This window comes from Durio zibethinus, chromosome 4 (assembly GCF_047325235.1).
Source record: "Durio zibethinus cultivar Kanyao isolate XHJ-2024 chromosome 4, ASM4732523v1, whole genome shotgun sequence".
NCBI classification, from domain to species: domain Eukaryota; kingdom Viridiplantae; phylum Streptophyta; class Magnoliopsida; order Malvales; family Malvaceae; genus Durio; species Durio zibethinus.
In genome coordinates this window covers 33,125,289-33,147,733 of record NC_143165.1, presented here as the reverse complement: position 1 = coordinate 33,147,733, position 22,445 = coordinate 33,125,289, and the positions used below count along the sequence as shown (strand labels likewise).

The 22,445-nt window shown below is 30.3% G+C and overlaps 1 protein-coding gene, 1 non-coding gene and 2 pseudogenes across 3 annotated transcripts; 1 reads left to right on the top strand and 3 right to left on the bottom strand.

Annotated features, from left to right (window-relative positions):
- Positions 1 to 512: 512 nt before the first annotated feature.
- Positions 513 to 1,621, bottom strand: LOC111288468 (transcription factor UPBEAT1 pseudogene; annotated as a pseudogene).
- Positions 1,622 to 4,799: 3,178 nt separating this feature from the next.
- TRNAT-UGU (transfer RNA threonine (anticodon UGU)) lies at positions 4,800 to 4,871 on the top strand. Its single transcript has one exon. It is a non-coding gene; the product is annotated as a tRNA-Thr (tRNA).
- A 1,612-nt stretch (positions 4,872 to 6,483) lies between these two features.
- On the bottom strand, positions 6,484 to 10,966 carry LOC111288230 (protein SIEVE ELEMENT OCCLUSION B-like; annotated as a pseudogene). Its single transcript, XR_016341280.1, has 7 exons — positions 10,675 to 10,966; positions 10,471 to 10,563; positions 9,551 to 10,030; positions 8,916 to 8,994; positions 8,609 to 8,751; positions 7,898 to 8,391; positions 6,484 to 7,563 (listed from the first exon to the last, which is right to left on the bottom strand). The product of XR_016341280.1 is annotated as a protein SIEVE ELEMENT OCCLUSION B-like (transcript).
- A 6,186-nt stretch (positions 10,967 to 17,152) lies between these two features.
- LOC111288286 (sieve element occlusion protein) lies at positions 17,153 to 20,491 on the bottom strand. The gene is made up of 7 exons (XM_089759939.1): positions 20,186 to 20,491; positions 19,737 to 19,844; positions 19,219 to 19,664; positions 18,976 to 19,085; positions 18,743 to 18,870; positions 18,103 to 18,591; positions 17,153 to 18,004 (listed from the first exon to the last, which is right to left on the bottom strand). Exons 1-7 carry the CDS (start codon positions 20,360 to 20,362, stop codon positions 17,402 to 17,404), a joined length of 2,061 nt encoding a protein of 686 aa, XP_089616065.1. The 5' UTR covers positions 20,363 to 20,491; the 3' UTR covers positions 17,153 to 17,401.
- Positions 20,492 to 22,445: the final 1,954 nt, after the last annotated feature.

Below are 22,445 nucleotides of genomic sequence, written 5' to 3'. Positions count from 1 at the left end.
TCACTACCATTTGCAAGTGGTAATTCGACGGGTTTGGGTGGTTTCCATTTGTTTTTTTTATTTAAGTTGTATTCAATTAGAATTAATTTTTGATACGAGTTCCAAAAGATTTAGAATTTGATTGTACGAATTTAAATTATTTTAAATTTGAATTATTTATTATTCATTATCAAATCAAAGTGAATTTGAATTCCTTAAGTAATGAGTTTAAATGAGTTTGAGTGTTTAAGTATGATAAATTTATGAATATAATCAATTTTTTTAATATATTTAATATATATATAAATAAATAATAAAAATATAATATTTAATATTTATATTTACAATTTTACTGACTTGAACTCAAGTTGTTTGAATAAATTATGAGATGAATTTAAATATGAAAAATAAAACACGGTCTAGTATAGTTTGAAGTCTCAAATTTTAAAATCGAACTAACGGCAGGTTTTGGTAATGTATTCACTTGCTTGGTTCAATTATACTACTAATTAGGGAAGTCATCGGCAAAACTTTTTTTTTATTTTTTATGATTTTCTCGTTAGCGAGGGCAAGAGTTCGAATTTGCCCGCAACATAATTAGGCTGGTTAAAAATTGGCAAAAATATTTTTGTTTTGCTTTAGCTGTGTAAAGGAAGAACAAACAGATCCAAATAGAAAATTCAGGTGTCCATCTCAAGCCATTTTTCATACAAATAGAACGAGCCAAGCTATAGTTAAAATCTTAACAACATGAAGCCAAGAAGCAACATGAAACACAAAAGAATAAGAATATGATATATTAGCCTTTTACAAATGAATATCATCTATTCACTCATTAGGACCCGTCAAAAGTCTCACCATAATCTGCAAGACGTTCACCTTCATTTGCAAGGACAAAATATATTCAGCCGTCTCCCTTAAAAGCCCATCCAAGCCCATGGACTCGCTGTTCGGAATTAGCTTCTTCAGGGTTTTTACCTTCTCTTCAATATGGTTCACGGGCCTTCTAGAACCTTCTTGACGTGCCCTCAGCTTCATCAAAATACTTCTGGGCCTAACATGCCTTACTTTTTTCCTGGTGCTGCTGATTCTCTGCTTCTTCACTCTCATCCTTCTCTTGGCCTGCGCTTCTAAAAGTTTGCTCCACAGAGAACCATTGGATACTGACATTTCCTCATTGCTATGGATACCATTCGAATCAAATGAAAGGAGGGGAAGTGGAGAAATTCCCATGATTCAAAATTCTTTCAACCTTTTGTTGCCTAGACAAAGACCTTGTACAGCAGCAACGGCAGCATTGGGAGCTTTTATATGATTCCTTGGGGGTACTGGGTTGGTGGGCAATCAGGATAATTCAAATAATTTAAATGATAGCCCAAAAGGGTAGGGACAGGGGAACAATTTCATGGAAGGCTTCTAGGGAATGGGATAAATGAAAAGGGGATAGCCAAGTGGGTGTTGCTTGATGCTTTGGGCATGTTCTCCAACTAAAAGCACATGCAACCACATGATTCTACAACACCAGCATCCAACCCCAGACCTCCTCTCTAAACCACCACCTTTCATCACCCCTTATCTCATCAAAACACCCTGGATTATTCCTCCCCACTTTCCAAATTCAATGCATAGCTGGATAATGTGAATTGGGGTCCTTAATTTCTTCATTCCAGCTCAATCAACATTGGCATTCCACTTTATAGAAACTTCCAGCCTCCAGGCCGTTTCATGGTGGTTAGCCCGTGTTTCCAGACAGGAAACCTACGCTACGCATAAACTATATGAGGAATTTATGCGGCTGAAGATTAATGTAGTTTGTCAAAATATGCGTTAACAAAAGTAGACATTTTAGATCCCAATGTTGGGATAATGTAGGTTTTCTTCTGACATTCATGAACCACATTTGCCATCACCATGATGATTGCTTTCTTAAGGAAGTATCTAAAGATCATGTTCGAACATGTTCTGATGAAAAAAGCACATATGAAAACTTGATCACGTACACAAAACTTAGGGACAAAGATGCATGCATCTATCACGGCCGCCGATCCTCTAGACGACATCCTCAATCTATTGAGGCTAAAATTTTGCCTTGTTTCCACACAAGTTACAGGAAAACTATTCAAGCTAGCTACAGCATTTAATTTTTTTCGAGCCATTCAAAATTTTAACCAAGAATTAACGTCTTTAGAAAATCATCAGGTAAATGAAAAAGAAAACCCTGAATGAAAAGGAATAATTTTAAACATCGACTTCCATGAAAGGCCTAAGATTGCATGGTTCTAAACATGAAATCCTGACTGTATAGATTAAGACATGTTTCATTTTCGAATGAGTTTCTGGCAATGGTGGGCTTAACTTGCACTCAAAATTGAACTTAATGTGCCACATTATCTGATTAGGCAGCATACATTGTAGCATTTTCTCTTCTTGCCTGTTTTAAGTTACTAGAGACACGAATTCAAGACTTTCAGCTTCAGAGTCGACACTAATATCATTGAGCTACAGCTCATAGGACTCTTCCTGCTGTTAGCATGTTATCCAAATGCCTATGCGCATATAAATATATATATATATATATATATATATCTTTACAAATATATATATATATACTTTTTAATTTCCAGCCCCCCTCAATTTTTAATTACAAAACAAACAATTGTTATGACGGCTATGGCACATGGATGAATCCTTCGCCACATAACTATATATACATTGTTAATTGATTATCCGTAAAGCTTTGCTAAGTTAAAGCTATAATTGTGAACACATGATATGTTTCTATGCGACAGCACCAGTTATTAACATGTGTTAGTATATTTTTTTAAGGTTTGCATAAATTACTGATTTTGATTTCTTAAATTTATAATTCTCTTACTACAGTTTTGGTTCAAAATGAAATAAACATTTAAGGTTGTCAACATGATACAAGTAAACTTGATCTTGTTTGGAAAACAGTACATATTGCTTGAATGCATGTTGATGTAAGTAGAGTAAAGGGAAAAAATTAAGGAACAAAATGAAAAATAGTACTAGTTTTTTATAAATCAAATTTTATACTATTTCATATAAAAAAAATTTTATATTATATTTTACTATTTTTATTAAAAAGGTAACTTTTTCATTTATGTTATTATAAAATTTTAACCAACAATCAAATTAACATCTTAATTGTATTTTTTGTTTAATCGGCAAGAATTTTTGGATTTTGTCTAACATATTTCTCCTTCGAATCGATCCAAATAAATTTTTTATGCAGTCTAAATCAATTTATCTGCTTATACTTTTGAAACAAAGTAAAAATTGACTACTTATATTAAAGAGAAACCGTGACGATTACTTAGGATTAGCAAACTGTTGGCATGACAAGAAGGACCCAAGTAGACCAACTCCATGCAGAAAATGATCGCCTACAGAAGAGAACTCAAACGATACTGGTGGGCTTTCTTTGGTCCATGAAAGTTGTTTTCATCCTCTTAGATTTTATCATTTATATTCCCAGACGAAGCGAAGAGTGGCGGCCACTGCCATGCAGGTTCTCCATGTGCCTTCATTTAAAAGTAGAGAGAAGATGCATTTGTAGAGGTAAAAGTATACAGATTATATAATTTATTTTTAAAAAATAATATTTAACAGATTTAAAATTGAAATTTTAACACATAAAAACTCTTTTTATTTTAAATTGTGATATCCTTTACATAAAATAATAATGTGTGTGTTGGGACTAAAATTAATTTGGGTTAAGGCAATTAATTATAAGTCTAATATAAAATTAATCCAACAAAAGTGATTAGATAATTGGGTTTTGGTTAGTTAATTAATTAAACATGAATCTTAGAGAATAATCCATCAGAGATATTTGATAAAAACCCAAATGAAAGGGCTGATTGATAAAAGCTTGAAGAATTTGCAGCTTATAAAGTCCATACGTGTTCCAAGACCAACAAAACGATTGACTGAATTATATAGTTCATGATCGGCCTTGGGGCTGGGCTGAGGGAAGCCTTTCTAACGTTGGTAGAATGCAATTTCACAGGGCAAGAGGCCTCCAAAGTAAAACCACACAGCCCCTCTTCTGCATCAATGTCTCGTTGCATTCTTAATTATATAACCCTTCTCTCCCCAGTCACCGTCCCACGAGTTCTATACTATCCTTTACTTTGTCCCACTTAGGGTTGCTCCATATCCTACCACTGCCACCCCATGGTTCAGCTCAGTGCCACAGTCTCCACTGAATACCCCCTACAACAAATTTTGCAGTTATGTGGAATATAATATTTGCTTATTAGGCATTTTCAATGCATCGGCTCTGCTTTTGCATTTTCATTTTGCATGCCTAAAAGGACACCAAACTGCATTTATTTATCTGTTTAATGGGTTGAAAATTTAATTACCTCCGAGTAGAATTGGAAATCCTTGCCACCTGCAGCATCTACGGCAATAGACACAGGTTGGTTTGCAACAGCTTTCATTAGAGCTTTCTCATCTTTTTTCTGGGTAGAATTTGCGTGACTAAGATCTCAAGAATATGAATTTCTAATAAATTGCTACCTATTGAGAAAATTAGCAGTAAAACAACTTACCTTTTGGTTATATCTACTTCTACTTGACTTTATACATATCCATAACATGCATGTTTTATCAGGTTAAGTAGCAGGACAAGTAAAATTTTAGTATTTAGTGTTCATATCCTTTTCCTTTTTTTTTCCCTACATAAAATAAACATAAAAAGGAATAAACTAAAAAAGGATGAAGGCCAAAGGTTTTCAATTAATACAGCTGATTGATTGATTACATTCTATATCCTAACTAATTTACCAACTGCCCCTATAGCTCAGTGGTAGAGCGTCAGTCTTGTAAACTGAAGGTCCGTAGTTCGATCCTGCGTGGGGGCATTTACGCTTTATATGTTCATTTTGTTCAGGTGCGTTGAAGTTTTGGGCCCGTGATAGGACCCAAAACCAAATTCAAGTCCAATGGCCTTTTAGTCATTTTCTATGAATATAGGGTTTCCAGCCCTCGGCCACATCCACCGGCATAAAACTCCATCAGATCTGTTTTCAAAGTTCTCGAGGGATGTTCATGTTTCCGAAGCATGATTTAATTATTTTTAGCCAGGTTTAAACAGCGACGTGTGTTTGATTTTATTCGATCAAGAATAGATATAATATTAAATTTAAATTTAATTTAAAATTTAATTTAAATTCAATTTAAATTTTATTTTTTTTAATTTGAGTTTGATTAAATATAAAAATTGAGTTATTTAAATTCATTTAATTAAATTTAATTAATATATTCGAATCTTATATTTGATAAAATCTTAATTATATGTGTTCGAGTTCGAACTCGATTATTTATATTTGAGTTAAAATTTTAGATATTTTATTAATTAAAATAATAAAAATATATTTAAATATAAAAATTTAATTAAATTCACGAATTATTTAAATTAGATATAAAAATAATTAAATTTGATTTAATCGATTAATCAAATTATTTAAGTTCGACTTAATAATAATCGAGTCGAATTTAAATTTTATTTTAATCGAATTCAAATAATTTACGAATATTAATATATCATTTATATTCTATCTTACAATGTTCTACCTGTCACTTGATTTAAATATTTATGATTATACTAAAATTAAATTTTTAATATTTTATTATTAACATTTTATCATTAAATCACAAATTATTAATTATATTTATGTATATATATTTTCATATCTACATTTTTTTTCCTAAAATAGTAGTATCAGTGTTTTTGCCTTTTTTTTTTTTTTTCATGTTTTAAATTCTGAATTGAAGAATTCATTAACTAAAAAAATAAAGTAAAATACTCTCCAAAAAAGGCGTTTGTTTATAATTCGAAAACACTACTCATAAATAATCATTTTTAAAAAATTAAGACAAAACACGGCAGGATACGTTAATTAAGACAATAATAAATATATATTAATATTTATGAATTTTAATGAAAAACAACCACCATGCACTAAAATATTTTTAAAAAATATTTCGCTATTGTTACTTTTTAAAATAATTTTATATTATATTAAATATTAACTTATATATATTTTTATCATATTATAAACACTTTTTGAAGAGACACCTGTCCAAAATTTAAAAATCATTTTATTAAATATTATAGTTTAGCTTATATTAAATAAGAGTGAAAAAAAATCAAAAAATTTAAAATTTAATTTGAAATTATAATATTTAATTTAATTTAAAATTATAATATTTAATTTAATTTAAATATTAAATATATATTAAATTTGAATCAAATTTTACTGGATAGATGAAAAATAAAAAAATTTATATAAAATCAAATTATATATATTTTAATTTTTTATAAAATAAAATTAATAATTTTATATTAAAATTATTTTAAATATATTAAAATTTTATATTTAAATAATATATAATAATTAATAAAATTAAAAATCAGTAAAATCAAATAGAACCAAATCGAAAATTTTAATTCGAATTAAAAGAATATCCAATTCTAATTGAGATTTTAAACTTTTATAATATTATATAATCAATATATTATTTGACCCAGGCCGCACTTTTTTTTTTTAAACAAATTCCTGTTTGAGTTTGACCCCCTAATATCCCCATGCTCCTTTTCAAATAAACGCTTTGGTTGTTCTTCCCCTTTCATCTCCTGCCGACTCTACTTGCATCATCTTTTCATGAACTCTTTTTCCATCAATTGCAGACTCATCCAATTAGATCGGCACAATCTGAGGTCAAAAGAAAAAAAAGATTGCTTTGTTCTAAATCTTTCCCTCTCTTCTCTTCTTCAATTTCTCTGCTGAGTAAACTGTGGCATCAACTGTTTGTGCCTTCATCGCCGGTAGCAAGAAAATTTTCATTCATTTCCGTGTCCAAAATAGCAATTTCGTTTTTCAAATTTTCTAACGTATCCAGCAGTATCGGATACGTAGCCGAGAGAGTCGAACGGGTGTCCGTGTCGGACACGTATCTGACAAGAATACGTCGAGGTCGGAGTTGTGTTGATGCTTCATAGCTTTCAGGGCTGCTTCCAGAAGTGCCGGGTATTATGATGCGAGAGCAGTGATGCTCGGTGTGGGGCCCGTAGATGTGATCAATTAGTGCAGGAATAAAACCTTTCGCTTCCGCATGCTCTTTCCATTCTGAATATTCCTCCAAGCTTTTTAAAATAATCTCCCCATTTGCCCTTGCAATTTCAGATGATCCCTTGCTTATTACGGCCCAACCTTGATCGCTGCTATCAAAGCTAAGCATTCTTACTACCTCTGGCATAATGGGGTCGTTTTCTACGGTGCTGCCTTGTTGGACTTTGGAGTGCCACATGCTCTCTAACCGCATCCAGAAGAACCATACAAGCGTAAGGTCTGAAAGTACATCGCTAAGATTCTCGGCGTTGATGAGACCAAAGTTACTTCGAATTTTTTCCCCAGCATTGCTTTTTCCCACATAGAGTAGTTCTAATCGGATACGGGCAGCGTTTGCAACATCTCGTGCCTTACTTGTGAATTTGCGGATCCAATCCCTATCCTCTCCGCCATACATGCAAATGTATTTCCCTTCTGCTATCTGCAATCCCCAATGAGCAATATATAATTGTTAAAAATGTTAGTAAAAAAAAAGTAATTAATTAAAATAGAAGTTACTAAGTTGAACACTCAAACATGTATTTGTTTTTACAAATGATTTAGAATTATATTTTTTTATGCTTGAGGTTTTTAAAATTTAAATCTAATTACAGAAACTAAAAGTCCAACATTCCATTAATAGATCATGTAAATGGTGGTTAGAATTGTATTTTACATGTTTCTTGCCTAAATAAAATCTCACTTATGCAAATGAAAAAAATAACGATATTTACGAATAATTTACTATTGTAGCAAATAATTAGGACCGTACATACCCAATTGAGCAACTGCATATCAACGCCATCTGCCAACAATTCTATCCTCCACGTCTCTTCCTTCCAAAGTGCTTCCTCCCTGGCACTAGTGAAAGGGAATGCCTGACTTCCCCAAATAAACATATCATGTGCATGGCGTTAGGATTCACGACTTTTCCTAACGGGTCCAACACCACAACCAAAGGCTTCTTGTTGAAACGCCAAACCTCTTTGATGTACCTAATCACCGCTGGGTCAATTATGGAAGGATGATGAACCGAGTACCACGACATCGATGCTTGAAGAGAATCAAATTTATGTTGCTTTGCTGCATCCCATGGAGTAGACCGCTCTATAACTGGGATCCAAACCAACTCGTACTGACTTTCTGGCCTCATTGGATGTAGTCGTGATTCGTTAAACAGTTGCACGAGAAGAGAAAGGTCTTCTTGCTGCACCTCAAGGTCTGAAATTAGTAGTAGCACAATCTTCCGCCTCAACAAATCAAGGCTAACCTGTTTCCATCACAAATGGGTCTTAAGCAAATTCTTCACAACATTCTTAATATAGTCTTTGTTTTAACTTTTAAATGGACACAATTGTGGTTTTACAGTCTATACTTTATATACTACGACATCAAAGTTTTATGAGCTGTTTGAAACATGGTGTTTTCAAGTCATGTGGACGAAATATTTCAATTCAGGGAGAAAGCAAAAGAAAGACTAAGCAGACCCTTCTCTTGGTCATTCCATCCACAATTGGAGGTAAGTCATCCTTGGCGTAAATCAAAGCCTTAAGAATCTTCATATTATCAATGCGGGTTGTGTCAAAGAGGCGCACAAGCGTTTGATATGCTTCCATATGCCTTTTCTCATCTGCACCAAAGATCAATTTCATTAACATGGTTAAATGCTTGCAAGATCATAGTTAATTATATTCATAGTGACAAGAATGAAGTGATGACACCATCTATATATCAGCTGCTATTTGTAGAACTTCGATGTGAAACCTAGGAATTGAAGTGAAAGGATATATTTACCAACATGTTGAAGACACAGATTGAGCTGCTGGATCAGATGGCTGTGTATGCTGCTGACTTTATGCGCTAAGCCTGACAGCTCGAACCTGACGAGGGAAACAAAAGAAAACCCGAACACACACACACACACACACACATATATATATATATATATTTCTTCTTTCTTCTTTCACTACTAATAAGTTTAATTTATGTATTCAGATTACATTTGTTTCATATTTAATACGAAAATTAAACTATAATGGTACAATTTATATTAACACACTTAAAACACTTTTTTTTTTTTACCAAACCCATATGATTTTATCAAAATTTTAAACTATCTTGCTCTCATGTATCTTTTTATATGTGTTTAAAATTGTTAGGTCTAACCATATTAAAAATATTTCCCTTTTATTCCTTAAATTTTTAGCATGATAAAAAAACTGAAAATAATATATCATTAAATAATTAAAATTTTGTGCAATTGTTTGTAGAAGACTTATTACATATGGTTTTAGTTTTATTTATCAGATTTGCTGTTGTATTTAAATTATTTATTCATTTTTATTCATAATAATAAATTTAACTGTTACTTTTTAACAATTTTAGGGAAAAAATTTATAACAATAAAAAAGCTTAAATAAAAATAAGACAAGAAAAGGAAATAGAGATGGCATGACATACTCGTGGTCCATTACAACAAGGCCCTGAATTTGTGATGTGCAAGCCACTATACTCCGAATGGTCCAATAAACGGCTGTAGGGATAAGGGTGATGGCGATTGAGAATGCGGAGTCTTCAGGGCTGATGTACTGCGAGGGAAGATCCTTAAAGTCAATAATGCACTTGGCCACTTGAAGCATCGCGTTGACGAGGTTGGTAAGAGCCTCAAATCTCGGTTTCAAAAGGTCAGCTCGTTCAAGAAGTTCTGACAATTGTTTGAGGACTGCGATTCTTTTGGCAAGTGGATTCGCAGCGTAAAGCTGGACAACCAGCCAGAATTCACCATAGTTCACAGCAAATGCAGCCAAGGCTAGAACTACCTTTGCATCCCACGTGTAGCTTTTAATTAAGTTACAGATATCTACAGTTGCTGCATGTGCTTCTCCACCGACGGAGCACTTGTAGGTTATCTGTCATATATTGTTCTAAAATGTTACAAAAAAACTAAAAACTGAAAATTAAAACTCTAATTGTAGGCTTCTAGCAGTAGTTCTTTCCTTTTTCACAGTAGAAAAAAAGTTTTTACCTATGAAATTTTCGTCGGGAATAGTTTTTACGGTCAGAAATTTAGAAAGAAAATTTTCCATTAAAAAATGAAAATCTAAAAGTTTTCCGTCTGTAATACCAAATTCCATCGTGTGTGTATACATATAGACATATGTGTTATAAGCTTACAATACCAAGCTTGAGGCCCAAAACCTTACTAGGCAGGCTTAGTATTAAAACTATTAATAAAAAGCCTCGTTTAGCAAAGAAAAAAGATGGACATTTTTCCTGGAGACCATGCTGACGTGAAAGATGAAACCGCTTCCTAATGACAAGTTATGTATAATAATTAGAATAACACAACCTCGCATGAAATTTGGCTTATGGTGAATGACAAAAGTTCGAGCATCTGTTCAAAGCCAGAAGAGCGAGCCCTTTCATCCAGTGAGTCCAGCGGCTGCATGTGCTTCCAGATTGCAAAAATGTTAATGTTGATCATCATCAGCCACGCCATAATTAACATAGGTATAGTTGAAAAAGCATACTGGAGCAGTACGGTTTATTTTACCGCAGGAACATCGTTTATACGGAGTAATATGTCCTCAACAATATGAAGAATAGGTTTCGCATCAATTTCACGACCATCAGGAAATGGGTGGACATGATTTGCTTGATCATCGGTGTATCATCCGAGGTCAAGAACTTGCGTCTATCCCTCCTTAGAGATTGCATCTTGCAAGACACAGCTGAGGTTTCCATTTGGGTTAATGTTCGGTTTCTGTCGAGGACTTAAGAGAGCAAATTAAAAATGAAGGTTTCGGTTGGGTTACCTTTACTATGGCTCAAAGTTCCTTATATAGTTCCTGTAAGAGGAAAAGGTAAAGCATTAGGCTTTTGGATATGGGCTTGGCAATATATATTATATTGTTAATTATTATAGTAACGATAGAGAAAATAAAAAATTAATTTAAAATTATAGTATTTGGTTTGGTTTGGGTCAATTTTTATTATTTGTTTCGAATTAAGGTCGAATATTAATTGTATATATTAATTTCAGATCAAAATGTAAAAAATTAAAAAAAAAATCGAATTGAATTATATATTTTTATTAATTTTTATAAAAAGTTTAAATTTTTATAAAATAAAAATAATTATTTTATATATAATCTATTTAAATATATTAAAATTTTTATTAAAATAATATATAAAAAATTAAAATTTAAAAACTGATGAATCGAACATAACTGATAGAATTATATTCAGATTAGATCGATTTAAAAAAAAATCTAATTTAAATCAAATTTTAAAATTTCATAATATTATAAATTATTTAAAAAATCAAATTTGATTTAATTCAAACTGTTATTATCCTTAATCATAGTATATCCTAATTTTGAGGTTGTAAAGAGTTAATTTCTCATGAATTTATTGAATTAACATAAATAAATTTGTATAAAATGATCTAAAGAAAATATATATTTGACAAAATCAGAAAACCTTTTTTTACTAAATAAAAAAGAATCTAAGTACAGAAAAGACCGGAAATCCCAAAATATTTACACCATAACTTTTCCTTGCAAATAAAGCAAAGAAAAACCAGTGGAGACTGATATTAATTTTCAAAACATAGAATACCACCAACGTGATTGACCAGTCCTCCTGTTGTGGCATCATTACAAAAGGAACCTTGCGTCTTTTAAGGCATAAAAATAAAAGTTTATAATGCGAGGAATGAGACCTGGAAGCAAATTGTTTGTCCAACAGCTATGGCTTTTCGTACCCTGTTTCCACTTGTTTCGTTGCTTGTAATATTATCAGGATATGCCTGTATCTTTCAAGGATTATTTTCTATTATCAGGCCCCCCTGTGTTCGTTGTTGTAATCTTTGGAACAACTTTCATGATTCTGGGATCATCTTAATGAAATCAATTGATTGAGGCATCATTGTAGTTGCAATCAAAAGGTGCGCCTATCACAATTTTTGCATCTAAATGCACGTATGGCAAATGATCGGTCATCAGTTAGTTATTGTTTTATCTATTTGGTGACTTACCAGTAGGTTTTCTTCTTTTCATTTTTATCTTTTCAATTTTATTATTATGACAAAAATATATCTATAACTTTTTTTTATTTAAAAATTATTAAATGATTTTGTTAATTTAACATAATAAATTTTATTAGTTAATACACTAATAAATAATTTGAATAAATTTATTTAATAAATAAATTTATATTAAATAATTTAAAATTTTTATTATACGTAATTTTTAATTTAATATTTTTAATAATTGTTTACTACAATTTATCTTATCATATTTGTCATTTTGCATCTAAACACATTGATTTTAATTTCTTAACGACATTAATTAATTTTATTGTTATTGTTAATTCTAATCACACCAAAATCAATCTTATTGCTCATCTAAATTAATCCTAAATTAATTAAAAAAAAAAAAAAAACATAAGGATGCATTCGACTTCAAGCAGCTTTATAGCCTGGCAGTGTCAAGTAATAAAGAGAAGAAAAGAAAAAGCCCACGGACCCATGGTAGACGTTGGTATAATTAAGGTCGTGTCTACTGCTTTGATTAAAAATAAAAAAGACTTCGACTTGATCACGGTGGTCGGTAGGGAGCCCACTCTTAATTAAAAAGAAAAAAAATACAGCAAATTCAAATTCTTTGGGGGTAGTACATAGATAGTAGATTTGAATTGAATCTGATCTAGGTGTCAGATGATGCAAGGCAATAGTCGCACAAGTAGACTGATCATTATTGATTTTTCATCTTCTTTCTGACTTTTACAATTGAGCAGATTCAGTGTTACATTGATTTTGGATTGTATATATAGCTTATATGGAAGAATGAATATGAGCTTTTTCAACAGCATAAATAATAGGTTATGAATCTTGTAGACTGATCTTTAAAGCTAGAGATTTTGAGTTTGCCTGGTTAGTTCTGCTATATATGACTAGGTTGCTCTTGATAAAATATAAATTACCTAATTGAGAAAACAAAATGGAGAAAACGAACAACATTTGATTGAAATCATATCAGTAACAAAATGAACCTCATCACCGCTGGTTCAATCATGGAATGATGACCAACTTAGTAACATGGCATGGTTGCATGTAGAGACTCAAATTGCTTTCTCTTTGTGTCATCAAATGGAGTGGATCTGTTTACAATTGGGATCCAAATCACCTCGTACTGACTCTCTGAGTGCACTCCTGATTTGTTATAAGCATGATCGAGAATACGAAGCTCTTGATCTGGGTGCTCAAGTTGTAAATTAGTAGTAGCACATTTTTCCGCCTCAACAGCTCAATGCTAATTTAGAATTGTGTGGGGTTAATCAAAATTTTATATGAAATCCATAGTTATAAGTGGTGCATTTAATTTTTTGTTGTGATTGAATAATTATAGGATTGTAGTAAAAAAAAATTGTATATGATATGTACCGTTCAAAACAATTCTGATATCCTTTGATATATAATTTGCTGTTAAATCTTGATTTGTTATTTGATAATGAATTTAAATATTAAAGATTTCTTAAGTTATAGGGCTTGAAGATGGAGAATTCCCAAGGCTACAAGGAGCTGCAGAATGTTGATTTGCCAGGAATAACTTTATTAAAGATTAGCCACCTAAATTTATTCTGTCAGGTAAATAACTTTCCTTACAACGTGGAATCCAGAAAGAAAAAGCCTAACAAAGCAGTTACCATAAGGCATCCATCTACTGCACAGACAAGCAAAAGAACCTGTCAGCTTAATCACAGTTAGACGCCTGCAATAACGAAGAAGAGAAAAAGAAAGGGAAAAAAAGATTTGGCGTCTAAGTTAAAGGCTTCGAGCCCTCAAGGGTTGAAGTTCACGCTACATAGGAAAGTATAATAGATTTGATTCAGGCCACTGGGTGATGCAGGGCAACCTTTATTAGATTATCTGGAAGAATGAATATGTCTTTTCAACAGCGCTGGAATATGCTGATCATAAACGGAAAGTTTTGAGCAGATGAAAAATTTTTCTATCAATATACATTATTAAACAAATCCATATTATTAATTTTATTAACTTTGAGTTACCCTTTGACCTACACATAAATGTACAAGTGGCACAATCATGCTTCCTTTTTTTTTCTTTTCCTTTTTGTTTTTCTATTTTTCATTTCTTCTTTTTTGTTATTTAATTTTTATTTTCCTTTTATTTTTTATATGTATTTAATTAATTATCTTATTTTTAAAAATAAATTAATGTGGGTCCCATTTGATTTTATTGTTAATTTATTGTTATTTTTGGGTTTTTTATATTTAATTAATTTTTCTAAAAATAATAAAAAATAAATATTTAAAAAAAAATATTTATTTTTTTGTGTGTAGGATCCAGTTATACCATTTTTTTTACTTTATTTTTACCATTCTTTTACTTTTTTTCTTTTATATAAAAATTTAATAAATAGTTTTTTAAATTTTAAATTTTTTATTTGAGACTTACTCAATACTAATGGTATGCACATGGATTTTTTATTTTTTATTTTTAAAATTTTTTTATATATTTAACAAATAATTTTTAGATTTTATTTTTTTGATGCACTTTATATTAAGAATATATCACAAATCAAATCATTTGATTTTTTTTTTACTTTTTGCTTTTTTATTTCTTTTCTATTTACTTTTTATTTTTATATTTAATGAATATTTTTTAATTATTTAAATTTTTTAAATATCAGCCAGTTTGATATTATTATTAAAAACATATATATATATATATATATATCTTTTGGTTACTTTTTTTTAATTTGATAATTTTTAAAGAAAATGATATTAACAAAAGTGTCAATGTTACATTCAAATTTGATTTTTAAAAATTTTTTTAGTCATTTTTTCTGTTCTTACTTTTTAAAATTCATGATATAAATTTTCAAAAAAAAAAAAAAGCCATCGTTGTTGATATAGCATAACAGCTCAATTTTCTTTCTTTTTTTTCTCTTTTTCTTTTTGTATTCATTTGTTACATTAAACCATTTTTGTATAAAAAGCCAAGAAATGTGTGCACATATAACCATACTTCGATTTTTGGTCTTTCATATTTTTTGTTATTTATTTTTTAATTAGATAAATTTTGTATAAAAATTTGATAAGTAAAATTTTAAAGAAAAATGTCAAGAGAAGCATATATGACAAAACGACTTTGTATTTGATGAGTTTTGATTTTTTGATCCTATAGATGTTTTTTTTTTTTTTTTTGAATTTGAGATCGGATCAATTTTTTTTTTTTTTTTAAATTAGGATCATGTTAGATACAAGTTTAAGATATTTCATCCTGCCCAATTATATATAAATATATATTTTTATTATTCGTTTAATTATATATATTACATTAATAAAATTATATTTAATACCCCAATTTAATAAATGCAAGTGCAATCCCCATTTAGTTTTCTTTTATTTTTTCAGTCATTTCTTTTGTTTTAAGAAAAGAATTTTGATTTTTTTAAATTAAATAAATTTTGTAATAAAAAATTTAATAAATGTAAGAACGACAAAATAACTCATATCACATATCTTTCAATTTGACCGATTCAATATGTGTGGATTTTTAAAAAATCTGGGATTGAGTCAATGTTTTTCCTTTTTTTAAATCCGATTTGGATTAGAGTGGCTTAGAGTCTTCTGTCTTAACCCATTATATATAATTATATTTTAATTAATTATTTTATTTTATATTTATATATTATTATATTAATAAATTTATTATTTAATATTTTAATATAATAAAAGTACTAGATTTATATATAATTAAAATGTAATTCATTCATCCATCATATAAATTTACTCATTTTAACTTTTATTTATCTTTAATTTAAGGTTCAATGTGACACCTTTTTTTTTTGTTTTATTTTTTATTATTTTTCTTTTTTCGTTATTTTTTTTTCAAAATTTTATATTTTTAATTAGATAAATTTGTTAAAAAAAATCCAATGGAGGTGTCACGCTATACTTCAAAAAAAAAAATTTAGTTACATAAATTTTGCAACAAAAGGAACCAATAAATTTGTTTTTTTTTCTATTTTATTTTTTTTTGTATATTTTAATTATATAAATTTTATAATAAAAAAATTAATCAATAGAGATGACAAAACAATAAGTATCTAATAGATTTCAATCCATCCCAATCTGGTAATGGACAATTTATTTAAAAAAAAATTAAAATCGAGTTGGCATAGGTAGAGTTTTTTATGAGATATGATATTGGATGGATATATGTTTAGAGTGCTTTATTCAAATTTGTTTTAAGATATATATAAAAGTATATGTTTTATTATTATTTAATTTTATATTTATATATGTATGTTATATTAATAAAATTATTATATGATGCTTTAATTTAAGAAATTAATATTTTAAATTCAATTGTAATGTTTTTTAGTACTCTTTATGAGTTTTTTTTTTTTTTGGTTATATCCACATATCATTTCTATGTAATTTTTTAAAAACTTTTATCCTTTTTCTAGTTGAATAAATTTTATAAAAAAATCGATAAATAAAAATAATAATAAAATTTTAACTCGGGATAATGCGTCAATATCAATCTAATTCCTTTGAAATGTACTGACAAATCTCTAGGTCTGTTTTGTCCAGTAATAGAAATTTTAGTAAGTAGAGTATATTTTTCCTTCTTCCAAAGTTAGCGTGCAGTTTACAGATGACAAAATTTTCATGCTTTCTGAAATGCAGATGAAGTAGCGTACGTACCTACATTTAATTCCATGTTTGTAGTTGAATGCATTTTTAAACTAGGAAGGGCTTGTCTTTCACATTTTCAAGGACCTACTGGGCATTGTTGAGTTGCATGGAGTTTAATTATTATCCTGACATCGATTGTCTGGAACAAATACACGATCATCTTATTTATGTTATATTTAAAGGAATAACAGTATAAATCTCTCTTTCGCCGTAATAAAAAACTCTTCAATAGTTGCAAAATGGACTTGAATTACATGTTGAGGATGAATTAGTTCAAAAAAAAAAATTTTTTTTGCACTTTTTTTTATTATAGTTTTCTGAAAAATAGGATTTTAATCCTAACAAAACTATGCTGGTTAACTTGAATCCCTCATAGTCATTTAAAGAGGAAGAAAATGATCTGTAACTCCTCTTTTTCCCCTTTCCTTCCTTTATAAAAGATTTGCAATGCTGATTTTTTGCCTCAAAAATAATCATAGAATGTGCTGATTAAATCACTATTATTCCTTTAAACAAATGTTATTTCAGTCAGAAAATCTCTATTACAATTACTGATAGATGGTAAACTTCTTCATAAGCCGCTTACATTTCTGGCATACTATGCTTCCTTCAATAAATCCTTGAGAATAGGTAACAACTTCTGTGTGATTGCAAGGCCCATCAAGGAGAGGCGGTTCAAGGACAGTTCTGAGAGCACCAACGAATTCCAACTGTGCCACATTTTCTCCCCACTGTCCAAACAGATTCAAGCATTGAATGATTTCACCCCCTTGAACCCTTACAAGATCTGTCGACAATCCTTTCCCAATTACCGCCCAGCCATTGTCATCATCGTTGTACAGCAAGGCCAACACCTCTGCTAGAATATGATCGGTACTGGCAGTTTTCCCTAGACGGGATTTTGATCTTCTCATACTCTCTAAACGAAGCCAGAAGAGCTGTACCTTAGTGAAAGAGAGTAAGTTGCTGTGTATTTCTCCAATGATTGTGATTAAAATGTCTTTTACATGTTCATCTGGGTTGTTCTTTCCAACATATATCATCTCAAGCTGCACACCTGCATCCTTTATTTCTTTGATTTTTGCACTAAATTCTCTAATCCAATCCAAGTTTTCACTTCCATAAATGCAAATATTTCTCCCTTCTTCAACCTGACATAAATTCAAAGCAATGAGTAGAACATGAAAGAAAAAGTTTATTTTAATATATATGCATTAAGAGATGTGTTAGTTGGTGTTCAGTATCTTACCCATTGAGTAAGGATAGGGTGAATTTCATTGGTCATAAGTTGCATTGTCCAGTGCGGCCCATCCCACAGCTCATTTTCTCTTGAAAGCGAAAAGGGATATGCCTCAGAACCCCATATGAATACCATATCAAGCGCATTCAAGTTAGTAATCGTCCCTTCTGAATCCAAAACTACCATAATGGCTTCATCTCCATACTTCCATTCTTGTTTCATAAAGTTAATCACTGCAGAGTTTAGAGACCATGGTTGTCGAACTGAGTAAAATGGTATTGAGTTTGATAAAAAGTTGAACCATTTCTCCTCTGCATCAGTCCATGTATCAGAAACTGAAATGGGAACCCATATAATGGCGTAACTTCCTTCTACCTTCTTTCTGTGAGGATGATCATATGTTTGGTGGACTAGAAAAAACAACTGCTCTAGTGGAAGAAGATCTGGCTTGGAAACCAAAAGGAGAACAACCTTGCTTTTCAACTCGGAGACACGTAACTGTCAATGAATCTAAGAGTTGTTAAATAAGATAAACAGAGTTTTTAATCATAAAATGCCAAATGATGAAATCATTTTAGAGTGAAGGGAAAGAAGAACGCCATGATTTCTTCTTCATTATAACTAAATGATGTAAGAAAGAAAACTTTACCTTTTGTTGTGCAAAACAATCCTTAAGCGGAAAGTCATCTTTTAGAGAAAATAACATCTGAAGCACCTCTTCATTGTCGACATGGGACTCCTTAAAAAGGTTCACCAGCTTCTGCTGCAGCTTTGCTCCTGTAAGCAATACTAATACATGTATCAGAATTACTATTGCATAAAAATGTACTCTCGTAATCAATGAAAGGCTTCCAAATCATTCTAAACAATCCAGACGGTGACCTGTTTGTTGACGAAAAGCATCCACCGACTGCCTAAGGCGACTGTATATGCTGCTCAACCTGTAATCCAGACTTAAGAGCTCCCACGCCGCAATTATTATATTGGAATATCTGCAGAAGTAACTGAAGTTAGTAGAGTTGTTAAACTTGAACTATGTGGCCTCAATACGTGAAGAAAAAATCATTAGAACATATAAAGGGAAAATCAGCATTTTCTTAGATTATATGACAGGTCAGAACATGCACTTGCTCAGGTTTCATGGCCCTCAAGTTTGTGATTTGAGAAGAGCAGGCCAAGGTGCTTCTAATGATCCAGTAAGCGGTAACATAGATTACAGACTTCATTGCAGCTAGGTTCTCAATATCCGGTTCTACGGGTACAACTGCCAGACCTTCAAACTCGATAATGCACTTTGTCAAATCCACCATTGTCTTAAAAAGCAATCTTAAGGCCTTCAATTGAGGCTTCAACATGCTTATGTTACTAGGAAGTTGTTTAAAATTTCCAACTGATTCTGCCAAGGGGATACGAGGGCGTAGCTGCATTATCAGGCAAAATTCACCATAGCTTGTTGCAAAAGCGGCAAGTGCTAATGCCACTTTTGCTTCCCATCTATAATTTCCCAGCAAATCGAACAAGACCATCGCTCGTGTATGAAGATCTCCTTTACCAGGGCAATTGCAAAGCATCTGCAATCACAATAAAAGAAAATTAATACATTTTTAAATGCAAGGGAACCAGAGAAAAAGAGAGAGAATAACCTCATGTGCAATTTTATAGATGGTATGCACTAGTGGTTCTTGTGATCCAATCAGTTCAATGTTGCTAATATGACTCTTTAAATTTGCTTCTTTAGGACTTTCAGAAACCTGTGCCAGGAATACAAGATCAAGGTCATTAATAACATACTTGAATTCCTTATACCAAAAGACAATTAGTCCCATCATACATTCGAAACAAAAGGGATCAGACCACAAATGATATGTCAATTCTTGAATATTACACATTATAAAGCATTTTGGCTCAGTTTATTTCAAGGGTTTGACAGAGTTATCAAAATGAAGAACAAATACAAAATTCTATATCCTGAAACTTCTTTGCCTGGATCTCTGAAAATTCATACGTTGTGATTCAAACTATAAGTATTCAAGCAAGCCATCTGAGTAAACATCTAAATTCGAAGTAACAATGTAACCAGGCAGGAAGTTACTAGTGCTTCTGATGTAGTCGCATAAAACATGATGTTCTCCACTGCAGAGAGTAGCATCTCAGAATCAAGGCGACGGCCATCAGGGTCATGGCTAAGGAGGAGCTTCTTTATCAGGATTCCATCATCTAAATTTGATTTGGAACGTTGCCAGAAGCTACCACTTTCAACTGAGGTCATGGCTTAGGTGATGGTGAATCAAAGGCAAAAGGATACATCAGTTGAGGTAAGATGTTGTATAAGCTTGTTATTTTAGTTTCTGTGATAAAAAAAAAAAAAAGGGATAAACATACTTTGCTTTCCAAATTGCAGTTATATATATAATCAAGGTCTTCCGCATGAGTTTAACATAAAGGAATGCTGATAGGACTATTACCATGTTTCCTCCTTTAAACTGTTGAAATAACTAAAGATCACTTAAAGAATTTTAAATGTGGACCGAATCAAATTCAAAGCAGATTCAAAAGTGCCTGTCCTGGTTTCTGAAGAGACAAGTCATGTTAACAGTAGCTACAAATGCCAACAGCTATGTATACTGTAATTTATTTATTTATTTTCTGAATTTTCTTAAATAAAGAAGGTTTTAGTATGAAAATTGAAAAAAAGGACTTTAAGTGCTGAGAAGGGATTTAAACCCTAAACCTGTCATCTCTTAAGGATTGTTGCAAGGACCACTTAAACTTCAGGTTACAAACTTTTTCGTTATTTATTATCCGTAGTAAACATAGAAAACGCGTAAAAAGAAGGCATGTTATAAAACCAAAGATATGTTGATATTAGCTGTAGTAACGGCCAAGGGTTAAGCATTCAAGCGTAAAGGGGACCATGCAACAATGGATGTCTCAGGAGAGTTCAGTCCTACAGAGGATTATAAAGAGAAAGAGATCTCCTTTTAATGTTCTTAATAGCTTGTTTACCCGATAGAGCAAAGAAGAAGAAGCTGCGTGACACAAAGAATTGAGCTACCGTGATGTTGCTTTCTTTATATTCTCTTGGTTGTCGAAATTGGTGCTTTGAATTAATTGAAGGAGGTGGCTTGGTAGAGAAGAATATTATATTATTATTACTTTTAAATGGTGAAGATCGATCTTTTATAGTCTATGGTGAGCTTTAGCTTTGAAGAACAGTGGGGACCAAATATTCTATCGAAATTATGGGAGCCTTCCTTTTCCTTTTGTAGGTGCTAAGCAGATTTATTTTTGCCACATCGAGATTGCTTTTCTTGTAAAGTGCATGAAAATTCTTATATATGATTATCTTGTATGTGAAGAGATCATGAGAAGAATAAAGGTTCCACTTACTTTTTGGAAATTACCATTGCAATTTGATCATGTAAAATATATTCACCACAGTATCTCAACTGACTTAATTAACCATCTTAGATTTGAATTAACTATATTATTATTATTGTATAAAATTTATATATTCTATATATTTTATATGATGTCATTATATTAATTAATAAATTTATATAATTAAAAACATTTAAAGATAAGTACAAAAAATTATTTATTTGAATAAAAATAATTATTTATTTTTTCAATTTAATCTTTTAAGACTTATAATTTTTTAAATTTATAAATTAACAAAATGATAGCATATGATGTATTGACTATATCATTATATAAAATTTATACATTAATAATGTATTAAATACAAATTTTATTAAAATTTTATTTAATTAATTTATATAATTATTTTTAAAAAATAATTTTTATTAAATGAGTGTGGCTTTATAACCCAAAAAAAAAAAACTCTATTACTAATTTATTATTACTTTTTATTGTACTTTTCCTTTTTTTATCCATTTTTTGGAAGTGTTAGAAGTATCTATGATAATAATTCGGTTCGAATTATATTTGATTCGATTTTTTGAAATATTGTATAATATTATGAAAATTTAAAATTTATTTCGAATCTGAATCAAACTTTTATTTAAATAGAGTCAAATTTTACCAATTCGATTTAGATTAATTTACTGGCTTTTAATTTTTAATTTTTTTTAATTTTTATATATTATTTTAATATAAAATTTTAATATATTTAAGTAAATTTTAATATAAAATTATTATTTTTATTTTAAAAAATTTAAAAAATATATAATTTGATTTATTCTTTTTTATTTTTTATCTCTTATCCGAACCTAATATATATATATATATTTAATATTTAAACTTATCCAAATTAAATAAAAAATCGATCTAAATTGAATCAAATATTATAATTTTAATTCAATTTTTAAATTTTTCACTTTTTTTTCACT

Bases quoted from the DNA above. Each gene is read 5' to 3' on its own strand.
- LOC111288286 (XM_089759939.1), bottom strand. From the start codon at position 20,362: ATGACCTCAGTTGAAAGTGGTAGCTTCTGGCAACGTTCCAAATCAAAT. The intron at 19,086-19,218 runs GCATGTTCTGAC...TTACTTCTGCAG, and splicing joins GCCATGAAACCTGAGCAAGT to ATATTCCAATATAATAATTG. The intron at 18,592-18,742 runs GTAAAGTTTTCT...ATTCATTGACAG, and splicing joins ATTGTTTTGCACAACAAAAG to TTACGTGTCTCCGAGTTGAA.